This window comes from Falco cherrug, chromosome 13 (assembly GCF_023634085.1).
Source record: "Falco cherrug isolate bFalChe1 chromosome 13, bFalChe1.pri, whole genome shotgun sequence".
Lineage (NCBI taxonomy): Eukaryota > Metazoa > Chordata > Aves > Falconiformes > Falconidae > Falco > Falco cherrug.
In genome coordinates this window covers 20275422-20301356 of record NC_073709.1, presented here as the reverse complement: position 1 = coordinate 20301356, position 25935 = coordinate 20275422, and the positions used below count along the sequence as shown (strand labels likewise).

At 39.0% G+C, this 25935-nt stretch overlaps 1 protein-coding gene across 12 annotated transcripts in view; it reads left to right on the top strand.

Moving 5' to 3' along the window:
- Positions 1-16761, top strand: part of PPM1B (protein phosphatase, Mg2+/Mn2+ dependent 1B) — a 62326-nt gene extending 45565 nt beyond the window's left edge. For 6 of the 12 annotated variants that reach the window (XM_055725439.1, XM_055725435.1, XM_055725436.1 and 3 more), the window contains 3 exons: positions 3045-3156; positions 7179-7236; positions 14934-16761. In XM_055725439.1, the coding sequence (XP_055581414.1) occupies positions 3045-3156; positions 7179-7236; positions 14934-14963 (200 nt within the window). In that variant the 3' untranslated portion in view covers positions 14964-16761. Of the gene's footprint in view, positions 1-3044; positions 3157-7178; positions 7237-13060; positions 14095-14933 lie in introns of those variants that run through there. The other 6 variants (XM_055725432.1, XM_055725428.1, XM_055725429.1 and 3 more) reach the window with 1 other exon arrangement.
- The last annotated feature ends 9174 nt before the right edge of the window (positions 16762-25935 follow it).

Below are 25935 nucleotides of genomic sequence, written 5' to 3'. Positions count from 1 at the left end.
GTGATTGAGTCATTTATGATGGTGAGAGCACAGCCATGCTTCTGTTTTGAGTCACTTAATTGGTTAATTTCCAAAGTAGTGCAGGTGTGTTGGACAGTAGTCAAGTTATGCTAGGTCAGTCTTTTCTTACTGCCGCTTTCAAAAGCTACTTTCTGTTTTCAGTTTTTCTTTGGTTTTTTAGAGGTCTGGAGCTTGGCCACAGGAAGAGAAGACTAGGCACAGTAGGCAATTCAGTTCTGTGATATGTTTCAGTTTATTTGAAAGCGTATCAGACTAGCAGTTAAAAAAAACCAAAAACACAACCAACACCCACCCCCTACCCCCACCCCCCCAAAAAAAAAAAACAAACACAAAAAAACCAAAACCAAAACTCAGCTAGCACCCCCAATCATAAATAGGGGCATATGTTCTTTATAGGCTTAAACAGTCTTTGTAGCAGATGAATACTTGGTTATAGTTGGTTGGTGCATTTACATATATGCAATATATACTGTGTATAAAACTGATGTGTCATAATCTTATAGCTGGAAATCAAAGGAGCACAGAAAACTGGAATACAGAAAACTTGTAATGCTGTCTGGTTGGGAGCTTGCATTTTATGAAATTGAAATAAAAATTTGTCTGAATTTTCAGAATGTTTACCTTGGAGTTATATGTTAGGCTTTCAGTGAAAAGTATTTCAGGAATTAAGTAGTAGGCTTTGTAGTGGACTTCAGGGATTTGCATATGTGATGATATCAGGAAATAATTCTTTAAGTGGTTGAATTACATTAGCAATCCAGATGTAAAAGTTTCTGCAATTGTGGTGTTGCACATTCAGGGAAAATCTAATTGCAGAGTTATTCTTAGTACAGAGATAAAGGTGAAAACCTTGTAAATGCCTATAAATCTGTTTCTGAAAACATTTGGTTTCTTTCTCTAGTGGCCTTTGTCAAACAAATCCACAGTGTGTATCTGCTAACTGATGTGTAACGAATAAAGGTCATGCTTGGTCATTTGCTTTATTCTCGGATTTTCTATTAGGAAGCTTTTTTTCTTTTGAAGAGAAAGGGACATGTTCTGGATGATGTTATTCACGCTAATATCAGGAGAAATAAAAGGAGATAGTCAGTTCCACTAGAATTCCTGACTTGACACCACCTAGAAATGGCGAGAAGATGCTCGTGGTTCATTTCAGCACTCCCTGAGAAGCGGCTATACCATAAAGTAAAAGTTTCCAGTACCAAGAAGTATACAACAATCCTTAGTTGTGATTGCTTTAATTTCCTTTTAAGAAGATATAAAAATCTTACACTTGCATTAGTATTTAGTGATTGCTTACTTCTGTAGTCTATCTTACAAATTTTTACTATTCATCTACTTTTAGTATGTACAGAACCAGGTGTGCTCTTGTATAAAGAGCAGCGTATGCATAGGGCACGTTTCCTATCAGATGTGACTCAGCACAATTATAGTGGTACACTCTACTTCTAACTAGGTAGAACTGCACAAAAGGACACAGTGTAGACAAGGACTTGTGGCTGATTTGTGTGAACGTGTATGGAAGAAATGATCAAAATCCTAAGACTCAAGTGTACATGCTCAGCTGTCATTTCCTTTGCTAGCCATGAGTCATTCTTCATGGATGGATGATAGTTTTGTGGAAGAATGTTAAATTGTTTCTAGTACTAGTATACCTAGTTTATTCACTGCAGAGATACGATGCTGACTTAAAGTTGGGGCTTAGAAGCATAGTGCCTTATTTGTTACAGGGTAGTAAAGCTATTTTAATAGTAGAATTGCTTTTTGGGGGCTTTCCGACAGATCTCCCTGATACAGAGTCAGCAAATACCTTGCAAGCACTTTGGGTTTAGTAGTCCTGAGAGAAGCCTGCGTATCACTTGCTGTTTAGGTAAGTGATAGGTCAAGAGAGGTTTAAATACCAGGAAACTTGGGATGCAGTGTTTAAAGTAGGTAGGTGATGTGCTTTACTAACTTAAGAAGCTTCAATTGTAGCTGCTTCTGGCTTTAGTTGCAGGCTCCAAATCAGACATCCAGAATATAATCAATTGATGTAAAAAATTCAGTCATTTATCTTTACATACAAACTGACTGAAGGTTTTTTTCAGGATGTTATTTGAGAGGATTCCTTCTTAATTCTCTTGTTCTGAGGCTCAAAGAATTTTTTACCTTGAACAATGTCTACAGGAAATGGCATTTCATTCCTTAATGTAGTTGCTTTTCAGGAAAAAAATAATGTGACGTGTATACAACTACTGTTTGTAGATAACTTGGTGAACCTTTTTCTGCCATGGTAGTAGGTGAATGACTAGAGGCTGAGGAGTGGAAGCTGGTATTTTTATGCCTGTGTGAATGTATTTGCAGCTCTTATGCTTTTGCCTTATAGCAGCTTTGATGAATAAGAACATGTGAAGACTGACTTCAGTTTAGGCAGTCCTTTTCCAAGGCAGAACTTGGTAGCACTGGACTTGTGTGATACTTAGGCTTTGAAAATGGAATACCGTATTATTATTTGTTGTTAGGTCTATAGTCTGTTTTGGCCACTTGAGTGATAATGGGCCATTATATGTTCCTCTTCATTGCATGATGCTCTTGGTGTTTATGTACTGGAGATTCAGGCCTTTTGAGAATACAAGGTGTTACTCACAATGACTGAATTCCTGGGAAGCATTTTCTTTATGGCATGTAATTTCTGAGTATGCGTTGCAATGCAATGGAGAGGTAACAAACAGGCTCCCAGCTGTCCTCTTTTTGAAGGTGAACAGGCTGCTGTCTCCAGGGTATTTCATCCCGTCCACAGGCTGCTTCTGAGTTTCTCTGAGAGAGGATAGCTAGAAGCAAAATGGAGGGACAGGCTATGGGTTTAGATAGTTCTGTTCTACCGTACAAAGACTGTTTACCTAAAAGGTAAAGACTGTTTTCCTGTTTACATGTAACTTTTTCATAATGTCTCTGTTAAAGTGATATCATTTTGTATTTTAGTGTCTTAAGGAATGGGTGGTATTAATTCAGTAATCTAAGGACTTCTTCTGTTTTTAAAATAGAAATTATGGAAAAATCGGGTGAAGAAGGAATGCCTGATCTTGCTCATGTTATTCGTATTTTAACTGCGGAGAATATCCCTAATTTACCACCAGGAGGTGGCTTAGCTGGCAAGTGAGTACAGTATTGGAATTTCTTGAATTGTGTAGTTCACTGAAACAAATACTTCTAAATAAATGTTTTAAGGCTTTCTTATTGTAATAGCTATACTCGAAGAAAAAATGTTTTTTGTATTTCAAGCTAGTTTACTTTTTGTACTACATGAATGTTTGTGAGACTGTTCCCATTCCAGAATGGTGAGGGGAAACAGATTTATCATCTTCTGGTACATAACGTACTAATTTACTATTTCCATATGGCCAGTTTAAAAAGAAAAAAAAAGTTTGTCTTGGCTTTTTACTGCTTTACGTTTGTTAAGAACTATCAATAATGTAACCAGAATATCAAAATATCAGCTCAATTTTCCTGATGTCATGTTCCTTCCACCGTGTAGTGTCTATTATAAGTTTGGGTCAATGCTTGTTTGTTCAGCAAACATTCTCAAAGGAAAATTGTTTTTCTTTGCTTAGTCTTAAACTGAATGTTAAATAAGCAAGAATATTATACTAGGATATGCCCTTTAAAACTTAATTGGAATAAACCTTCAAAATTTGGTTTTCTGGGGAGACTAATGGTGATGTTCTAAAAACATTTATTTTAAGGATTTTCATTAACAGAATTTAGGCTCGCATAAACAGTTCATATAGAATTCCCCAAACAATGGGACCCATTATTGCTCCCTGGCTTAGGTCATGTTGATTCTGAAATCTTTGTATTTTTCAAAATATGAAGTCTTATCCTCTGAACGTTTGTGTATATGTGTATTTTTATTGCATGCACTTATTAATGAGCGCTGTTTGCCGTGATTTTTTTTTTTTTCTAGCCTTGAAAATTACCTGTATGTTCTGGGCCTCTTTCTCCATTTGTGCATTCTAGGCATTCAGAGAAGTTGTGGTGTGCCTATTCTTCTTAGTGCCTCCCAACTGCTGAATGAGTTGGTGTGTTTTGCTGTTTTGTTCGTTAATAATTGCATCATGTACTGCTTTATTATTCTGGAACCTTTGCATATAAATCCTGTTTTAATTTATTGTGACCCAGGTTACATTTTTATTGGGCTTAGGTTTAGAATTTGCCCTTCGATGCTTTTCTCTCCATTTTGACTTTCAAAAGTCCTGTCTTACAGAAAACTGACTTCAGGACGTGTACCTGCAGCTTCTTTTAAGGGAATATCATACAGTATTCAGTAATATTTTTTTTGTTTGTTTGTTTTGTTTTGTCCTTCAAACTTGGGACAGAGACAGGCGGTGATATATTTTAGTTAACTTTACTTGCAGGATTGAGCTCCTGAATGGAAGTTTTGAAACAGTACAACTATACAACCCAAAACCACATACCATGTAACTTAAGACTTTTGTCCTAGCAAAAGAGCATTCTTTGTCTTGAGATCCTTATCCTTTGATGTTACAAGGACATGAAGAATTCACACTTTGTCCTTCTGTTTGAACTCCAAGTCCTGTCTCACAGGTTGCAGGAAGAGTTTGTTTGTGCACCAGTTGCAGGTGCTCCTGGGTACTAGTATGTCCGAGCTGGAGAAATACCATGTTGTGTTACCTGGACTAGAGTATGTTTGCATACCTTAGGAACCTTAAAGTAGCTCTGCTTCTACTGGTCTTGTATGCTTACTTCAAACATCTCGCGTGTGTAGAAGTCCCTACTGGCTTGTTCTTCGAGACTGGAGATCCAAAGGTGTCAACTCTGCTGCAGGCACTTAATGGTGGTGTCTTATCCTTTAAAATCTTATTCTTCAAAGGCTGGCTTCTGTTTGACGCTGATCCCCCACTAACTTCAAATGCTGCCAAAAGAATGGTCACTGGTCGCTGAAGAAAACAAAAGTCATGAGCCACTGTGTCACTTGGGCATTAATACTTGCACTGAACATCTTGCTCCTGAGTTTTCCCGTGAAAGGAAGGCATGGATAAATACACCACTTGAAGAAAGAAAAGTCAATTGAAAAGGCAGAGAAATTCCCCAGGGCCCGAGTTGTAAGTCTGATTTAAACCCTCTGCAATGGCTGGCTGTTGCTCTATGGCAGCCTTGCTTGAACTGTCTAGGTGTTTTCTATTACATTGGTGTGAGGTGCCATTGCTCTCTGCAGTACAGACATTTGGTCAAAATCATGCCATTCCACCATCAATAAATGTGGGACAAAATGGAGAAAACATTTTCCGGTGTCTGCAAAAAGATTATTTCTTTTCGCTAGGAAAATCTTCCATCAGTGCTGATGTATTCCATACTAGTTCAGCTGTGCATCTCTTCTAGATTTCTTCGTAAAGCATTGACTTTAACTGATAGGCCCTTGGAGAAGTTGTTCTTCAGAGGACTTCTGATATCAGACATAAATTAATAGCGACACTTTCAAAAATTAATTCGGAACTTCCTTCTGGGAGCTCATTCAGACACAACCCAAAACCTTTGTGTGTGAACAAGTACAAACTACTTAACACGGGTGTCTTGAGGCCTCAAGTTCTCAGGTGTATCTGTTGTGCCTGCCTTCTTGTCTGGGTGTGGTATGTCTTGATTAAATGCCAATTTCATCATTGATGTATATTGCTTTTGAACACATGATAGCACAATGTCTTTTCGTTCTTCGGTGTTGCAGGTTAGTAGTTGTCATGAGATCTGAAGCACTATCCCTTGCATTCACTGGTCCGCAAATCCTCTCCCGGAGCTCTGAGTATTTTAGTAGGTACTATTTTAAATGCAGGATCATGGCTGGAACAATATTTTCTGATTCTGGACACTAGATTATGAGACTACCTGATTTATTGCTTTGTCTCAGAAGTGGCCACACTTGCAATATTCCATTCAAAAACTGCACTCTTCTGATTTGAATATGCTTTTGCTTCCATGGTGTGAATGTTAAGAGCCTCATCATACTGGACCGGACCAAGGATTGTTCTAGTTTTGTGTCTTCTCCACAGGACAGTTGAATGTAGATGCCTAGGGAAGAATATAAAACTTCCCCTATCAGTATTATTTTTGTTTTCAGCTTCTTACAGCTGAGGTGCTTCCTGATCTTGAGATAGTTTGTGATTAGTGACTTTAAAAGTTTTCTTCCATGAAGTTAAATATATTCAGAAGGAGCCTCATGAAACTTTTAGCATCCCTAATATTCTGGGGCAGATGGTTCTGTTGCATCAAGAGTCATCAATATGTATTTGTGAGACATTTGCTGCTGTCTTTAATCTGATGCCCTTGTGCTCTTTGTTTGGAAGAGTCAACAGTTGGTTGACGTTCTGTAAGGCATCATTTGTATATATAATCTTGGCTGTTTCCAGACTTCAGGGTCTTAGTTCATGTAGCAGTTTTTTTTGTTGAAGCTATCCATAACTTTGATCATATTTATCTGAACGTTCCCCAGTTCTTAGTGCAAGGTGAAGATGTAGGGACGTAACTTTTTTTTTCTTCTCAGAAGTCTATTTGTACCATGGGTTTTATTTTTTAAAAAAGCTTTTTGTGCTTATTTTGCCTGCCTGTGAAGGTGTGGCCTTAGATGGCACTATCAGAAAAAAGTCTAGCTAGTGGTATTTAGGTTTTAATTTCTTCAATGTGAATAGACACCGGACAACGCACCTCAGAGGTTTGTGTACTCTGGGCACCACGCTTCAAAAGTTCTTAGGCAAGTAGTAACCTGTATCCCAACTGTCTTCAAGTTCTACATCCAGAAATAAAGCAAGAAAACCAGCAAACCTGAAGAATTTTGTTATAGTAAGCAAAATACAGATTTAACCATTATCTTGGCAAAATCTGATTGTGCGGCTGGAACTTCCAAAGGTGTAAAGAGGTAGACTGTGGGGAGATAAAAAAATGTTTTGCCACGCTTAATCTTTACGAAACCTGATGTACTGCAAAATCCCAAACATCATATTGAAAGGGAATAGACACTGAGAGTGGTCTTCATCTTTTTTTAAGAGGCAGGTTAAAGGCAAAATTCTTTAAACGCTTTGAAACTATTACTGTGCTCAGACCTTTTTAAGTTCTCAATGTTTTGAAATACTTTGTGCTAAATTTTTTTACAACTTCTCCTTTTTTTTTAGGCGTAATATTATTGAAGCTGTGTATAGTAGGCTGAATCCACACAGAGAGAATGAGGGGGTAAGTTCCCATTTCGATTGCTACACCTCTTTATTAATGAGAACATCAAAGTAGTGTCAAACATGAAGCAAAAATGTACATCACTGCTAATGAAGTGTTATAAACACGAAAAAATATTGTAGCATACAGTTCATTTTGACCTTGTTTTGGATGGATCTGATGCAGAATTTCATCCTCAAAAAGACAGCAAGCTGTCGCCCAATTCTGAAAGACTTTTCAAACATTTAATTGACTACTGCTTTGTCAGTCAAACCTGTGAGGCAACAGTGCAGCATTTTTATAAATTATAGTTTATTATTGTCAAAAATTATGGTCAGCATATCAATTACTTAACTAGCTGTGATGTTTATTGACCAGAAATATAGTCCAAGAACGGAAAGCATGCTTCTTGTTGTCTTCTGTAAGTGTGGAAGACCTTGGTACACTGAATTTAAAAGATAACAAGAATAATATTGACTACCTTTTTAGAGTTTACACTACCTTTGAATATCCTATGTGCCGTGGTCTAAGGCAAGTGTGAAGTGACTTTAGTTTACCTCAGTTCTGATTCCTAAAATGACATACATTCTTCTGCTCAGTTCCTAATAAGCTGGATTTAAAATAGTATGTTAAAACTATCATTTACTATAACTTTAAACCTGATAGGTGGTTCTTTAGCATAAAGAGTAGTAACTGGTGTTTATATCAAATGTGGCTAGATTTTTTTTTTTAAACAAGTTTTTGGAAATCTTAAAAACTAACAAGCATAACTGCTAGTATTTTGTGAACTAATCTGTGAAGGTACAATTCATCTTCTAGTAAATCCTTTGACATTTTTGCTCTTCTGAGATGGCTACAAGGTCCTTAGGTAGTCATTAGAATAAATGGTGTTGGGGAGATGTCAACTTTTACTTTAAATACATTGAAATGATGAGTTGTGCGCCTTGAGATTGTGACTATGGCCACATTTGTTTTTCCCACTCTCATCTTCTCTTGACTACCTACATTTGATTTATTCTCTTAAATTGGAAAGCTTGTGTAGGTGGAAGGGACCACTGTTCTGTTAAGAGATTTCTTCTCTATTTGTATATTTAACTTTTTTATTTTTTAGGATTTGTTGTTTGTTTGTTTGTTTTTTAGTTTGTAAGTGATGAGTGTACATTCTTGATTTAACTTTCAACAAATTGTGCGACACTACCCCCAAAACAAGCTAGACAAAAGTGTCCTCTTTTCAGCTTCTTTAGCCCTTCAGGAAACTCTGCACCTCTATTAGCCTGCTACTACTTTTCATGTTTAGCCGTAGTTTTGTTCCTGCTTTTGGGGTAAAGTTACTGGTGAAAGTGGTTTATTTGAAAATTGTAGCATAGGTTTTGTAAGTTGTTTGGTCATTTTTTTTAAGAGAAAAAAATTTATCTAATGGTAACTTTTTAGAAATACCATGTGCCATAGTTGCACTTATGACGCATCTTTTCGAAGTCCTAATTTACTTTCAATAGTCATACAAGCTTGCTGAAAATTCTAACATACAGCAGCCTTTTGGGTATTGGCTACTTCCAAGAAATTTCTGTATGTCATCCACTATAATTTAATAAAACAAAGTAACTGAACTAAATATGCAAGTTACTCTTATAAGAATATAGTTGTAACCCTTACTACCATTAATAGTTTTGACCTTTATTGCTATTAGAATCCCTGGCTAGTTGTTTCGAGTCCTTTTAATTTGGCTTCTTTAATAGATGTGAGCCGTATACTCCACTCTACCAATAGAAGGCAAAGTTTACAAAAGTATTTAATAAAAATGTTGGTAATGATTTGAATGATGTGTTTGAAGTACACCGGATTAAAATTTAGTTTGATCTTGTGGCAAGATGTCATTTCCCAGTCAGTACCTTTGCTTTCCATCCTAAGCGATTCTCACGCAGAGCAGTGAGAGAGAAGGATGTGCCACTGGGTGAAGGTTGCAATTCCTGTTTGCACTTTCCCAGCAAGCAGGAATTGTTATCTTACTGTTCTTTAAGTGGATTGATGTTTATTAATTTAACTGGAATCACATCTCTGAGGTGATGAGAACATGACTTCCTTGCTAGTTTTACTTGGTTCCAAGTATGTATGTGGTGATCTCTTAGTCTTTTGAACTGCATACTCTAGTGGTTGGGGGGATGGGGAGGTGGGGTGAAATGGCAGGAAGGTGTTCAGTTACTCAACATCAGACTCTCCACAATGTCTACACACTGTGATAATGTTGCTACACATCTCGCATTTAAACAGGAAGCAAAGGTAGGAAGGAAACATACCAATGATGACATTTCCAAGTGAGCCTGAAATCTAACTAATAATGCCCCTATTTAAACTAGTGTGACGCAAGAGCGGGTCTTCATATGAAAAATTAGGAGCTACAGACACAGGTGCTGAGTCTGCAGAGAACAACGGTGCACGTATGCTGTTAGAGCGTGGGCACAGTGCAGAATGCTGCTGTTGCTAACTGGAAAATCTGCCTGTGACAGTCATTTCTATCTGATGATTTTGTATAAGGCTAGAACCACTCTTTTTACCTTGACAAGTTAATAATGTAATTGGTTACTAAAATATTAATGCACGTGAGTAACAATTTTGAAAAACACCAAAACCCACAAAAACTACCCAAACCAAACAGATTTAACACTTGCCATTGAGAATTACTTCCTCCTGAAGAATATACTTTTTAGTATTGAGCAATCTAAGCTAGTTACCCTGAGTTAGTGTGAACTGGATAATAATAGGTTTGTAAGTAAGTTCTTAGTATATAAGTCAGCCCAAGGTGGTATCTTCTTCTAGATCACAGTCCTGAGTAAAAACAAAGCTCAAGATGTCAGGTAGTGTTCTGCTTGGATTTTATAATTTTTTTTGGTCATCCAAGCTGGTGATTGTAGAGTAACTTCCAATTCTTCACGTGTGTGTTCTGAGAATCCTTAACATACAGCCTAAATAAGGAGTTGTTATGTAGAGAGTGAGAAGTGAAAGATTCCTTACTACAGTAGTGTTCAGAGATCACTAGTGTGGCTTCAGCATATAGCAGTCATATGTTGTGGTGGTTTGATTTTGGGTTTGTTTGGTTTTTTTGAAGTATCTCAGTAGAGTGTGAGTATTTTGTAAATCCAGGGCTGGAGAGAGCCCTGCTTTGGGCTCACAGAGAACAACATTGCCAGTGTTTGAGCAGAGAGACTTCTGCTGAAGATGTTGTGGCTTGTGCGTTTAGAAGTGCAAGTAAAATCATAGAAATCTTACATATTGGAACCTGGTGCTTTCAGATCTTTAAAGAGAATTTAAAAGAACTTCTTCATAGCTAAATAGTTGCTACCACTAATGTTCCAATACCACTGAGTTGTTGTTCTAATTAACATGTTAAAATATTACTCTTTCTTTAATGGCTCTGCTTCTTCAACCATTCTTTTTAATGTGTTCCGAAGACTAGGAGGGTACTCTGCAGTTAGGCTACTTGGGTCTACACGTATCCTCAAACACAGGGAACGATGTTAAGGTTACAGTGGCTGTGTTAATAGTTTCAATGGTATTTGTTTAAAACTGTGTTTTGAGTGTCGTGTTTGAAACCAGTCATGTAGCTAAATCAAATATGTGATTAAGGGCTGCTACAGATAATTTAAAAAATGTAAACGGACAAAATTCTTACACCCTTGAACATTGTAAATCCTGTTCCTAATATGTAGTAGCCCTTTTTATATATATAATTTAACAGAGCAGAACTTCTGTAAAAATCGTGAATGCTCGTGTTCAATGTAGCTAGCCCAAACTTACTCTTGTTTTTATGCTCAGTAGCGCTGAGGTGAATTAGAACATGAAGGAAGACAAAAGTTAACTTGCACAGTAATCATAGTTTTCAGGGACCTGTTCTAGCCACACATCCTTAGAGAGAAATCTGTTATAGTGTACATGTAGTGTGTAGTATATGAGGCGGTTTCTGTCTCACTGTTGTTTGTGGTGTTTCTTGTCTGCTAGCACTGAGGGAGACGGGGGAAGCAGAAAATAGCCTGCCATCAAACCTGGTACAAAGCAGGGTGTGAGTTTGAGTATCAGATGCTAACACCACTGTTACTTTGACTCCTACTAGCATTTGAATTGTTTAGGAGTCAGGGCTGCTATGATATTGCTTATTGCCTTTACGCTGCAGTGTTGCACGGCAGCAAAACTATTCACTTCAGTCTGCCAAAAAGAATTTTTAAAAATCTAAGTTTTGTGAAATGTGGAGATTCAGGCTGTATGTTTGCTAATGTCAGCTTCGGAGCAAAACTGATAGGATGGAGGAATGGTTTGGTTGGGTTTTTTTTGTCAAAACTTCTAAGAGATAGGATACACCTGTAGCCTTATCTTGATACCCTGAGTTTTCACTGACTTTGTGCTCATGAGGCATTAAACCAGTCCCATGTCTTACATTAACGCTACCTTCTTTAACTTGCTTCCCCTCACTGGGCCCTTGAAGAGCTCTCTGAATCTGAAAATGCTAGTACATGGGGGTCAAAACATCTCAGACTAAGACCAGAAAACCACAGTGGAAGTAGTATCTGTCTAAGCAATAGAGTAAGCTTAGAGGGATATTATTATATGTAGTAACATTCATTTTTGTGCTAAAATTGTCCCCTTTTTAACTTAAACTGTGCTATTGAGTCTTGGGGCTTCTATTCAAGAAAAATTACAACATCCAAAATCTTACTGAACCCAAGATACTGTCTTAATACTGCTACTAAGCTTGTAAATGAGTGACTGCAGTACTTGTAGCTTGTGAAGCTTTTGGACTGGACGACAATTAAATGAGGTCAGCATGAGAACAAGGCAGTCTGGATTTTGCCTCTAATGTATTGCAAAATCTGCCAGCTTCCAGAGATACAGTTCCATTTGTCTGGCTTGGTAACTTACTAGATATTAATAATTAAAATGTACTATTCCCTTAAAGCAGCAGTTCTCCTTTAGCACTTTGAAAGTTAAAATACCTAGTACCAGTGTCAGAGCACTAACAGATGTGTGAGTCTTGTCACATAAAAAAACACCCAACAAACCCCCATTTTTTTTCAGCTGGAGGCTTGTGGCGAAATAGTTGTTTGCAGAGTTGACCTTCATTTCTTAATCGGCGCTGCTTACTCGATTTTGTGCTGTAGGTTGTTAGATTTGACTTTAAATAACTGTTTTAGCTATTAATTTTTCTAGGCAATACACATCTGCCAAAAATAGCATCTCATGTTTTTCAAACACCGCCGCTCCTGGTGCTGATAGGTAGCTGCTAGTTTCTTTTACGGCAGCATCATGCATGCAAAAATCAGGGGTTGTTTCCTAAAACACTCTGAGCGTTTATTTTGATGTGATGCTTCAGTTAAATTGCTAGCAGTAGAGTTATCCATTCTCCTTAAGTTTTTCATGGAACTGTGTTGCTATTGGTTGTGCAGAAATTCACAACGAAGTATGTTGATCTGATGGCTAAAGAAGCGTAAATTTCAAATTTTCACTGACAGCTGACCAAAGTTGTGGGGAATATCAGCTATGTTCATCAAAAGACAATTTGAATCAAGATGAAGTTAATGGGAAGTACCATGTTGACACTGGCAGGCTCATAATAAATTGAAATTATTAAAGATGCTGTTTGAATAGATACCATTTCTTAAATCTTTATGTTGTATTAAGTAGACAAAGATGGATGATACTTTTCTAAGATGTATGTTGCTAATAAGGTCTTTTATATTAAAATAGAGCAAAGCTGATGTTTTCTCAATCAGGAAAAATGTTTTTTTTTTTTAAATGTCGTTAGAAAATATTCTAGTTTAATTACTGATTTTTTTGGGGTCTTGAATCTTAAAAAAAGGACCCTGGCGATGCCGAGGAAAGTGGAACGCAGGGAAAATTGGTGGAAGCGCTCAGGCAAATGAGAATTAATCATAGGGGGAACTACCGCCACCTGCTGGAAGAGATGCTGACTAGTTACAGGCTAGCTAAGATGCAGGGAGAAGAGTGCACTGCTGAATCAGCTGCAGCATCTACTTCAGATACTCTTGCTGGACCCAGTGACCCCGTACCAGACACCCACACAGAATCTGGGAATCTCCTTGCTGAAATACAGAGCTCAAACGAAGATTCAGGGATGAATGAGATGAGTGAGAAACAGACATAATGTTTTACATAGCGGATTTAACGCTTCGCTTCACTTGGCATATTTTCCTTTGTTTATATCTCAACATTTGTCACATCTATCCTAAAGTCTGTTTGGTTTTACTTCAGTTATTTGTACAGATTGTTTATACAAAGCTCTTTCTTCCTTAGAAGTTCAACTACTGTAGTGTATTATAGTAATTGCATCTTATGTTGTGTAGCAAGCAGTTCATTTCCCATTTGAGATTGATTTCTTTTTTAATCCTGTGACACCAACAATAGGAATCTAACATGCTAATGCAAAAATAAATTTTCAAACCTTTTCTTTTAAGAACATTTAAAAATAGTAATCCTGATGGTATATGTTTGCTAATTGTAAAGTAATTCACATCTTAATTGTATCTTTTGTGCAAATTGAATTATAAAAAACTTTCAGTCTTTTTTGTTCCCCAGCATCTTTTACTGCATGTTTGTATTTGAATTGTGTATAGTTTATATTACAACTAAGTTACAAAAGCTATTACATTTCAGGTTGTCACTTAATCTTCATGAAACGTGTTTGATTTTTTCCAATTTAGATTGTATCCACTGTTCATCATAAATATAATTTTTTCTAGATGACTGTATTATTACTTCCCAGGTTGTAGCATAACTTATATCCAGAAATGAAAATGTACTTAGATTTAGTACCTAGTGTCAAGTTCTAAGAATTTGTGTTTAAGTGAAAATAAAGAATATGCTGTGGAATAATGTCTCTATGCATATTGACTCTTTTAAGCTTTCTTTGAAATGCTACCATTCTGACATGGCTTGAAACTTTTCATAGCTTCTGATAATAACTCAAGATGTTCATTCGTTTCTACAAATATTTCAGTAACTTTGGGTTTGTCACATTGACTATAATGTTCTATTTGGGCAACATTTCTCAAGATCAAGTTCAACATCAGCCATATAAATAAATAAATAACCTGGCTATTCTGCCTAAGTTTACTTCCTACCAAATCTTTTCTGTGTCTTTTGGTGTAGACCCGTGGATGTGTACGTGCATTTGGGTAGATCAGTAATAATACTGGGAATTCACAGCGGTGGTAACTAATCTGCTCATAAGTTAAATATTGAATTCTTGTATCAGTGGTCAGTTCGTAATATCACACTTGCAGGAAGATATCTTTGTTCAGAATAGGTACAAATTTCACTGCCTTAACAAAAAAGAGCCTTTGGGAATTTCTTGCAGACCAGGAATACCTGAAGAGCCCAATTCCTTAGTATTTTTCAGCTATTTTTAAGTAGTCCGTAGATGTATTGGTATCTATTGATAGCTATGATTTAGTACAATTTTAGCTAATACTTGTTTTTAAGTCTGTGCTATAGTAGCTTTACTGGATTCGTGTTTTATAAAAGTAAATTCCCTCATGAAGTTGAAGAACAGAGAATGTTTGTGGGTGGAAGTGGGCAAGTATGGAAAAAAGGAATATGTAGCCTGTCCTAAAGCTTGTATTCTTAATTATACCACTGCAATCCAAAGTGCAACAAAAATGTTTTCATTTGTATTGGTGAGTAGTAATATTTCTCCTCTTCTTTTCCTGTAGGGTGCTGGAGATCTAGAAGATCCGTGGTAGCCTTACAAATCTACTAAAATGCTTTTGATTCTGAAAGGGGGAAAAAAACTTTTAATCTGTTTTCTTCAATACAAGGGAAAAATTCTGGTGGATTTCCAACATTTTGTGAAATGGGCAGAAAGATATTAGAATTTTCCATCATTTGTTCATTTTTGTGTTTTCTGATCTTGCCACTCTTAGCATTGCCTGTACTACAGTATTTTTACCAGCCTCAGGCATACTGATTACATCTGTAATGAACTTTGGCCCTAAGGAAGGAAGGAGTGATTCTCTCAGCAGATTGGTGTAATGTACCTGAGGTACGTGGGATCGTAGGTGTACTCTGAAGATACACTGTGGCGAAATGAAACGTGCAACACGCAAGCATGAGAGAGTACAAGTAATTGAGACATTACTTATTTCACTTTAACGAGTTGGAAGGCTTTGCAGCTCTGTGGCTTGGAAGTAATTTCAATTGGGCAATACGCTATCAGATGTGTGTTTTGTTTTTTGTTTTTGTTTTTTTTTAATTTTCCAGTTTTACCTGTATTACCAGACCGTTAGGTTTCCCTGCGGTGTCCAAATTGTGATACGTTGCCTACTGCTTGCTTGAAGATAAGTGTATTTGGCAATAATATATGAAGATTCTAGGCATCTAAAAACAGTAAGAATTTTACGCATGTGTACAACACACCCTTAAACTCTTGCTAGAGAAAATCTTTACAAACCAAACTGATGAATTTATAGTTAGTAGTGACTTGCTTTGACATCTCTCACAGCTGCAGGTTTTTTAAAAAATGCTGAAATTTTGCCTTTATTATAATGTAAATTGTGATTATTTTTTTGTTCTATATGTGGTTTTCTATAGTTTTTTGATTTTTTTTCAGCTTAAAATACGGACAGAAGTCTTGTGTAATATGGGTATAATTTTTAATTGTTTGCATTATTTTCAAAGTTCAAATTATCACTTTGAGATTACTATAAATACACTTAAAATTATCTATTTTAAATTAAGAAAATATTAGAGATATTTTCATGGGTTCAACGACCTTTCATTTTATAAGCAATGGGCATGGTACAGAGTGGCTGTCATGTAAGGTACTTGAAGATTCTTAGTTTAATTCTATTTTTGCAATAACCTTGACTTTTTTCTGACTTCTTTGAGTTGTGCATGTAATGAGTCCAGTAAATGCTGAAAACGGGGAAGAGTAAAGTATTTATCTAAAATAAAAGCTATTGGGGAGGGGAAACAATGAATGTATCCATCTGTACATGATTTACATGCTGTGGATGCCTTGTAAACATTTTCCTATTTGTTTAAACTGTGTTTCAGCGAGGATGTAATTGCCCTTGTGTGTAGTTTTAAGCTAATGACAGTCATCAACTGGTTTTGTGTGAAATGGAATTCATGGTGTTTTTCTGTAACTTTATCCCCATGGTGAGTCTGTAAAAACCACATGCTCTTTCATACTGGTGCCGAAGGCCAGCTTTCCCAATCATTTTGATTCACTGTGTATCTGATTTTTTTGGTCTAGAGAGGATTATTGCCACAGTATATTTTATTTATTCATTAGATTTTAGCCTTGTAAGTTAAAGTGTTCTAAATGATGATGTTAACAGGTATTTGTCCCTTTACTGGTTTTTTTGGGGTTGTTAAAAGATAGGGAATGAAGAATGCAAAATGGTTTATTGTTCAGACTGTCCGCTCTGGTCCAACCCTGTACTGATAGTACCTTCCCAGTATGATATTGTGATGTTTCATACAATACAGTGAACATAACCAACTTGTTATCTTCAATAAAGGATTGCTAAAACAGTGTGATATGCTTTATATTTTCTTGAGAGGGATTTTTCAGGATGGTGCAGGTGTTCTGTATACAAAGGTAACCAAATAGGATTTATGAGGTGTCTTAGTGATGGATTTGTGTGTGTTCTATAGCGAATGCAGCATTGTCACAATAAGCCAGAAGTCTCAAAGTGGGCTTCTCTGTGAGACAGAAGAGCACAAACAACATTTAGAGTTACTAGGGCAAATCCATCCCCAGTTCAGCTGGGATGAGTCTTATTCCAGCTACGGGAGGGTATTCGTTTAAAGTCTAAAAATTCAGATTGAACTTGACTTCTTAGTTAACTTGCTTCTTCAAGATCTGAAGTTAGACCTATACAGGTTTGCTTTTGTGCCGTGTTTTGGATGGAAATTTCTCTAATGTTTACACTCTCTTATTAAATTTTTTACTGATGTTTTTTTTTTTAAAAAAAAACTTACTAATGAAGTTGTTTAGCTGGGTGGAAAAGGAAAATGAAATCCTCCGTGTTATTGATACTGCATGGCAATAACCTGTCTGAATAGGCAGTGTTATCGTGGAGTAGGTGTGTTTAAGAACAACCTGTAAATTTTTGAGTCTATGAGCTCTGTTAAGTTCTTTGAACTTTTTTGTTGGATCTGCTTTGACCGCATAACCCCTGCATGCATTTCTCATGAACTGCAGTTGTAATACCCTGTTCCACTGGTAAGAGTGCTTGTACTCCACAGGCTCTGTGAACACTTACATGTGTAGGCTTTTTTATCATGTGGATAGTCTCCCTGAAGTAATAGGGTTTGTGCACATAGGTTTTTCAAAGAGAAGGACCATAGTTTGCACAGCTACAACAAAACCAAGACCCCTTTTTTGCCTCTAAATCAGCATGACTTTCCATTCATACATCCACTGGGTTCCAAATTCTAATAATGTTTTTAGTTTAATGAAAATACTGTTCAGATTTCAGCAGCCTGGAAAAAAATAACTGTGCTTGTTAACTTTGTATTCTTAGCGTGGGAAGTCTGAATGTTTGATAAAATTTGTTGACGTATTTGCCATAACTTGTCAATTAACATGCTTTTTATATTAAAAAAATTATCTTAATTGTATTGCCATCCTGTAACTAACATAAAGATAGTTCTATAGAACAATGATTGGGTATCTCTTCCATCTCTGGCCTTTCTGAGTCATCAAATTCAGCTTGATTCTTTTCATTTTTATGACTTCTCCTGTAACAGACACTAAGTAGTCCCTGTCAGTTCTTAGATCTGCTCTCTGATAATCTTGAGCAAAATAAAGGTTTGTTTTAACTGTTCCTCATTAACATGTTTAATGGAATAGGGAATAAAGAAATGGATACAAATGTAAGTGGTGTCATCCTGATCTTCTCAAAAGGCTCATATGAGATGTTAACTACAATAAAAGTCTCCTCTTAATACACTTTCACTTCATGTGCTTCATGTTCTTCACGATCTTCATGTGCTTATTTGAGCCTGCATACAAACCGTTCTAGGACTTGGCCAAAATATTCATCCTTGTCATGGCCCTTAGGTGAATCTGATGCTGATGTTGCTATTCAGGTGAAAGAGTTAACAACAACAACAACAAAACCCCAATCAACACCCAAATCAAAACAAACTATACACTTGAAACGGGTAAAATGCCAATTCTTTTAGCACATCACAGGCTAACGGTGCTGGGTAGCTCCTTGGTGTCAGCTGCAAAGTGGGGTTAAGTCAATCGCTTCATCTGCGAGCTTTCTTATACTGTCAGCCGTAATCACCTGCTTAAATCTTATAGGCAAAATTAGCCCCAGAAATGTAATCATTTTTCTTTGGCACTTTAAAGATTTGCAATGGAAACCAAAATCAATAGGATCTCAAGATTAGTTACAGCACTGAGCCAAGCTTTAGTGGGCAGTTTTTAGTTCTGGAAGATACAGCAAAAACCAGTGCTGCCTAACGTTAGGTATCAGGTCTATTCTGGCAAAAAAGCTAGAGTGCCAAGCAGTTTTAGCTTTCAAGTATTTGAATTTCATTAAGTTAAAAAGCAGATTATGGATTTAAGGATTGTCTGTTGAAGGTATGTTGCTTTTAGCTTTTTATAGTTGTTTCTTAGCTTTAAAATAAAAATGAAGTCAGAGGGTGGTAGCTCCCCTGCTGCAGGTGAGCAGCTGCATGGGATGCTCCCAGAGGTGAAAGCGGTTTGACAAAAATCACAGGAACGAACCCAGGTCACTGAACTCTTGCAGTATAATCCAGGTAAGTATGTAGTTTATGCAGCTGAAACTCCTCCCGGGGTCTCATGCATCTTTGTAAGCCCTTTCTCTGTGTGCCCATCTGATCTTGTCCTACTCGCGTTTATTCAGACTGTTGCTGTACAGACCTGGCTGCCCTATGGTTTGCTTGTACCGTTTTATATTCCAAACTAGCTGCTTCTCTGCTAATCAAAAGACAAGTGGCATTTGCATTTTAGCGTGACTGCGCCTCCTTTTTGTGTTTAGCTCCTCCTCCAGGTCATCTGTAATGTCCACCATGCACTTCGTTGCATGCTTAATCGGTGCTGCTGTACTTCATTTTTAATGTCTGCAAGGTCACGTACCCCGAAATATCTTATTTTTCTTTCTTCAAAAATATTTTTGAAGCTCTCTTTTGCTGTGATGTCTAGGTTTAAAGACTGATTGGGATTACTGAGGACTTCACTGATGAGCGTTTCCTGCTTCTGTCCTGATTTGTCTACATGCAGATTGACTAGGAATTTGCAACAGAAAAAGCTTTTCTGGACCATGAATTGGCATTAACTAGTGATTGCATCAGCACCTGCTTTTAAAACTTAGCAAAGTGATCATCTTGGAAGTTCATCTGGCCTGTAAATACAGAAATACTGTTTTTTCTGGCCTTTTCCGGGTGGCTTCTGGATTCTCTTGGGGAGTGGTTACAGGGGGTTTTCAAACAAGTATTTTTCAAAGGACTTCTATGCAAGGTTATGTCAGACGAAATGGGATCTGCTTTTATCATTTTGGAAGAGCTGCAAAGCTTAAGTGAAAGATACTGGACAAATTCATAGAACGAAAATTCTGTGTCTTGTGAGATAAAACACTACTTTCAGGAGTTAGTGTCCAGAACTTAGAAAGGCTACACAAAAATGTTCGGGTAAGTTATATTCCTTGTAAAAATACTAACTTCTTGAAAAATCTGAACTGTATTTTTAAAAAAGAAACTGTGGTAAGAACACGCCTCTCCACATCGATGTGTTTTAGCTACGTTTTTGGGCGAGGTGAACATGTAGTTTAGTAAACATCCTATATTTAGAGGTTAGTCGAAAACTTTGAACTAAATATGTACATGTTAACGTCTGGTTGCATTAATGAAAAGATACTTCCCATTATTTTTGTAAGGAAACTTTCTTAACACCATCCTCCTCAAATTCATTCTGTGAATGTTGGTTTTGGTTTGGCAGGTTACTTGCATGCAGACAGGTGGGTGTCTGCTTAATCTTGGACATTAATCTATAGTATTTAATTTGCTGCCCTTAAGAGAAACTGGAGAATGTCCTCAGATTTTTCTTTTTTTGATCTTTTATCCAACGGTCATTTTCAGTTCATAAACACATCTAAGTTTGATGGTGCAATAAAGATTTTGGTCTGGGTTTGTAAAGCACATCTATTTTTCTAGTGTGTTTAAAATAATAATAACGCTTACGTGTTGAGAGCAGAGAATGTGTGAAATCAAACCAAGATACTATTTCTAGCTCTCCTACATCTGCATTTAATTTGGAAAGATATAGCTGTAGGAAATACTCTGCTAATGCAAACAATGTGTGAGGTTATTTTAAGTGTGGTGCTTCACAACAACTTCTGGGTCTACTTTGTCATGGATACTGAATGAAAAGTGCTGTCTTGTAGCTGTAACTTCTGCTATGGTCTCAGTAGCTCCCTGTGCTTTGAATTGCATTAAATAAAAGCTTCTGGATGAAATTTAGAGAAAGTAGAAAAATAAGTACAAAATGGGTCTTGTGTTATTGCTGACTTAAAGATGTTACACGGCTGTCTTTCTGTTCAGCCTCCAGTACTCGTACATTTAGAAGATCTGTCTTTGAAACGCAAACTAGTTTTGTTGTGGGTGGATTAGGGTCCCGCTGTACTTGGCGCTGCGGACGCCTAGATAGCGTGGCAGAGCTGAAAGCACGAGAACTGTGAGAGCGTGCGTGCCTCACATAACGGACAGAGACTTGCCTGAAATATCCTCGGGGTGGGGGAATGGGGGGGTGTGATCCGAGTGATGTGAGCGAGCTTCCTCCCGGAGGGACAAAAACCTGGAGTTGAGATAACTTCCTATGCATGTGTGACAGGATAGTGATTGACCCTCTGTAGGGGGAGGGCATCCACAAGGAGGCAGCTCTGCGTGCTGCTGCTCTTGGAGCTATGATAACGGCAAGAATTAGAGGATAATTGTTTCCATGAGAAGTAGTGAGGGAGGCCAGCCATGCTGCTCACCCACGGGGGGCAGGGGCTAGGTGCCTCCTTCCCCTGAAACATTACATGAGCCAAGCAGTAGCTAATTACAGCGCTTATAACGCCATTAACCTTTAATCACGTAGTCCATTAGTGGACTAAGAGCATTAAAACATAAAAAAAAAAATCCCAGACAGTGTCACAGTGTCCCACGCAATTCCATTTTGCCACCCCCCAGGACTTCAGGCTGGTGGCAGAAAGCTCCCGTGCTCTCGGGGATGCCTGGGGTAAAAGGCATCGCATCGGAGACTGGTTCTGGGCACCGTGGCTCTCCTGCCAGCCCCTCCGCGCCAAGGGAGGGCTGTCTGGGAGGACTGTCTTGGTGCTGAACGAAACACAGCGTTAAAGGTCAGGCTAGCCATCGCGCTGGGGGCAGCCACGAAGGAAAAACTGACAACCGCAGCGTGTGCCTCTTTACATGGGTGTAAAGCTGGCCCCGATTCTGTAAGTAATGAGGTTATTTTTAGAGGCGAAGTGCATCGTCAGACCAATTCCAGTGGTAACAAAGCATTTAATGAAAAAGCGTTAAGCAGGAGAACTTTTTAACAATAAATTTCTTCCTACACTTAGCACGTTAGGGTGCTTAATCACCCCTCTGTATGGTTTTTGGTGTAATACATGTGGTATCAAGTAACTGGCAAGCTACTTGGCATTTGTATAGCATCAAATGGCAGGCTACTTAGTCAGCCAGTGCATCTAAATAATTATATATAAGAAACACTTGTGGAAATTAACCCCTCCATCTTGCAGAAATAACCATGGCACTCTGTATGGAGATAGCAGCTATTACCGCCCACATACCGACTGGTTTTGTTTCCCTATCTAACCCTGAGGTAAACAGAGTAACTGGCACAGGATTTGAAGTCTTTTCTTTACTATTTTATGCTTTTCAGTGGATTCTGCTAACACAGTCGCATTGGCTAGTTACTCCTGCTAAACTATAGAATTGCTCAGGAGGGAACCGTTTCAGAACTGCTTGAGAGAAAGCCAGAGCATAATGCCTGCGTACATAAAATGGGTTTTTAAAGCAAAAAGTTTAAGCTCAGCGGGAATTGTTGGTGATCTGCCTCTCTTAAGACGAAGTTTGCAGTTTCCCTTTATCAAATAATTTTAAGGTGAGCAACTCCTCGAGCTGAGGAGAGAGAAATAAAGTCTGTAATAAAACCGAAACACCTGTGTGGTTTTATTTTTTAGTCAGTGAGGAAAAACATACAGGAGGGAGGTACCAGTTCTTGAGCTTGTTCTCCAGGGTCTGTGGTATTGATTGTCCAGGCCTATTTTAAGCTTCTCGGCTGTATTTTACCTTCAGGTTTCCTAGGAGAATTTTTAGCGTTCAGGGTGCAGATGTCTAGCCCACACGCTGGTACCTGCTTGTGCTTCAGCTCTTCTTACGTAGCAATGTGGACTTGATCTGAAATCCAATTGAAGCCTGGCTGTAAACGCGGGCAGTCCGACTCTGAAACCAGTATGTTCACTAGGACAGCTACTTGGTAGTTTCCGGGATGGCTTATGTTCTGTTTTAACCTTAAAATAGAACGTGTCCCTGTACCTTAAACCCTGTAGCCAGCAGGGGAAGGTTGGGCCCAAGGACTCACCTGCACGCTCCGTGCATCTACCACAGCAGCATAATCCTACTCTTTTCAGCCAGATGCTTGGCAATTAACATGCGATTTGTCCTACTTAAGGTATTAATAAGCCTTTAAAGTTACTTAGGGATTACACTGGGCCACAGGGGGCTCTTTTGAAGACAGGGCTCCCGTACAGCAGGGCTGGCAGAGCAGGTGTTGGCCGCTGTGCTCCCGCGAGATGTTCGGATAAGAAGGAAGTAATGGCTTCCCACGCCCATGGAGAGCGGTGGCACCTTCTGCCTCCCAACATACCAAGTTGGCCTTTATCAGCTGTAAGAAGCGTGTGTACGAGGGGTAACCTCCCTCTACCTTTCGATCAAGCGCACATGTCCATGCAGGCAGTTATCACTGTTAAGTTTACTGGATTAAAGAAGGGGGGTGTCTGGGGGGGCAGGTGCTGAAATACTCCCTTGGAACCAGAGTTTCAACGGTGTTTTGGGTAGTGGCAATGTAGTACTTGGGTGAAGTGGGGTTAAGCCCCTGATCCTCCACAATTTCATGCGTGATTAGGGGTAAGCTGTTAACAGAATTGCAACCCTCTCCCCATCTTTGATTCTAGTGATGTTTGTGGGTGTGAAGCTGTACTGCTTTCTACTCCTGAAAGTGAAATGGTAGGACTTTCTGTAAGGGACAGACAAGAATATACTAAAACAAGTGTGAGACACAAAGGCTATAACTTGACTGAAGAGCTGCTCGATCAAGGGCTTGTGCCTTGTACCCTGGTCTCTCTCCCTGTCTGCCCCCATCCTCCTCCCTGTGTGGGGCTGGCTGAAGCGCTGGTGTGCTCTCATGGGGACCAGGCCAATTAGGAATAGAACTGTCTGAAGAATTAAATTTTTTTTCAGCCAAATCTGTTTCCCGATCTGGTTCACTGTGCAGTTGCCTAAATGCTTCACCTGGCACAAGGCAGGAGGTGACGCAAGGAAGGAGCAAGCAGCCAGGGATAAGAGTAGATTAGGTTAGCACTAAATGCTGGTGAATTAGACACAGAACTGCAACTTCAGCCGTGGCCTTGTAGTATTGCTTATTGAGCAGCTACTTGCTATACATTCCACGCCTGTGTCCCAGTACTGTGCCAGGGATGCTTTCTGGGACTTGCAGAAGTGCTGATCTGTGTCTCGAATACGTAAATGCTCCAACATCTGCCTTCTCTCATTTGTATGCCCATGCTGCAAAATGGTAGATGTGAAGTTCCTCACACCTGGGCTGCATTCCTCAAAAGAGGTGCCGACGGTGACTTGCAAGCTCTGCGTGATGCAGTCGCGACATGGTACTGAGCAGCCTGACAGCACGGCTGGCCTGGCTGTGCCGGCCCACCTGGCAGGCGCAACGTTACAGAGAGGAAGGGAGAAAGGACAGAGAAGCACCAAAATCTGATTAAGACGTCCCTGTTAATGCTTTGCTGTTTGGTTATGCAGTTGTCTTCTACCATGAATACATTCTTTGTATTTTCTGCAAATGCAAGGTTGTTCCCAGTTCCTGTTAGCCTGGGAGGAAGGACTTGGAATGAGCAGGGTGGTGGCTGGCCCTGTTGGATGTGATGCTATGGCTGGAAACAGTTTTTAAAAATAAACAAAAAGCAAATAAGTAAACACAGCTACTTGGATAACTATCTGCTTGTCAGGGTAGCTCCTAATTGACTTTTTTTCAGTGAAGATTCTCTTTGACATCTAGGTACTGTTTACCTCTTAATATCGCAACAGGAGCTGAGCCTTTTCTTACAGGTGTTGGTCTTGCAGTGTTGTGGTCTGAGAGACTTGGCTTTGTTCTTGTGAGTGTTGAGGTTTTTGGAGTGTCAGACACATTGCTGGGTGTGTGTGTACGTAAATATAACAAAAAAAGGCACAGAATTTATATTTTTAGAGAGAGATCTGTATTCTCAGCTCTGATTCGGTATTGTGGCAACTCCAAAATTTAGAAGCACGTTTATAGTTTAGGAGAGGGGGGCAGGAAAAAGGCAAAACAAACAATTGCAAAAACCCGCCCAACAAACAAAACCCAGCAACCCACAACTGAGGGTGCTGTGAGCCTGGTTGTGGACTCTCCCAGCCCCAGCTCCGAGACGTCTCTGTGTGCCCAGCTGTCCCGAGTCCCCCTGGCTGGGCTGACCCACGTGCCCATGGCAGGCGGCAGCACGTTGGTTGTCCTTTGCTCTTGCCTCTGACTCGCTTTGCTTTCTGCTGCGCTTGGGTGCTTGAAGGAGCGTTTGGGCAGTGCAGGAAGCCACGGGCACATTTAAACCTCAATCTGGGCAAAAAGCAAGGTGGGGAGTACTAAGCTCTTGAGGTGTGCGTGATGCAATCTAAAATTTTTTTCTGTATTTACGCATTTCCTATTTTAATCAGAAACGAAATAATTGAAATGAAACACTTGAAACGGGGGGTTAGCATTGTGCTGAATACAACCTTGTGCCCTGAGCGTGCTGTGCCTGCCTGGAAAATTTACAGCTTACAGATACGATGATATTAAGGCTGTAGAGTCATTAGATGGGAGACTACTTCAAATAACTTCCCACTTCTGAGTTTCCCAGCAATACTGAGCTACAGGCACTGAAACTACTGCCATTATCTCAAATGCTCCCGCAACCACCTGACTTTGCACAGGCCAAGGTTGCTGCCAGGCACTACTGTGAGGAAGGGGAAGAAAAGAGTTAAACCCGACAGAGACCTCTTCTTAGCTCAGCTACTGAATAAATAGCACATTTTTGAATCCTTGGAATATTGCATGCTGGATTTTTTTCAGTCATTAGCTCATAAATTTCTTTCATGGTTTCAGGCAAACATAACAAATACTTTTATGAGGGCAAACCCAACCTTTTCTCCACTGCTGTTTGCCCGTGGGAGTTTCCTTGGGACCCTGACCCTGTGGTCATGGGCAGGTGTCTGTTTTTACATGTGATAAGGCAGCTCCTTGGCAAACACGTGTTGCTTTGCGTTTCCTCTGGTGTGCCTGGGTAGAGGGCAGGGGCTGGAGGGGATGCCCTGGCTGATGTGGCCTCGCTGGCTCCAGGGCAGCTGGGGCTTGGGGCACACGTGTGTGAACCCATGCGTGCT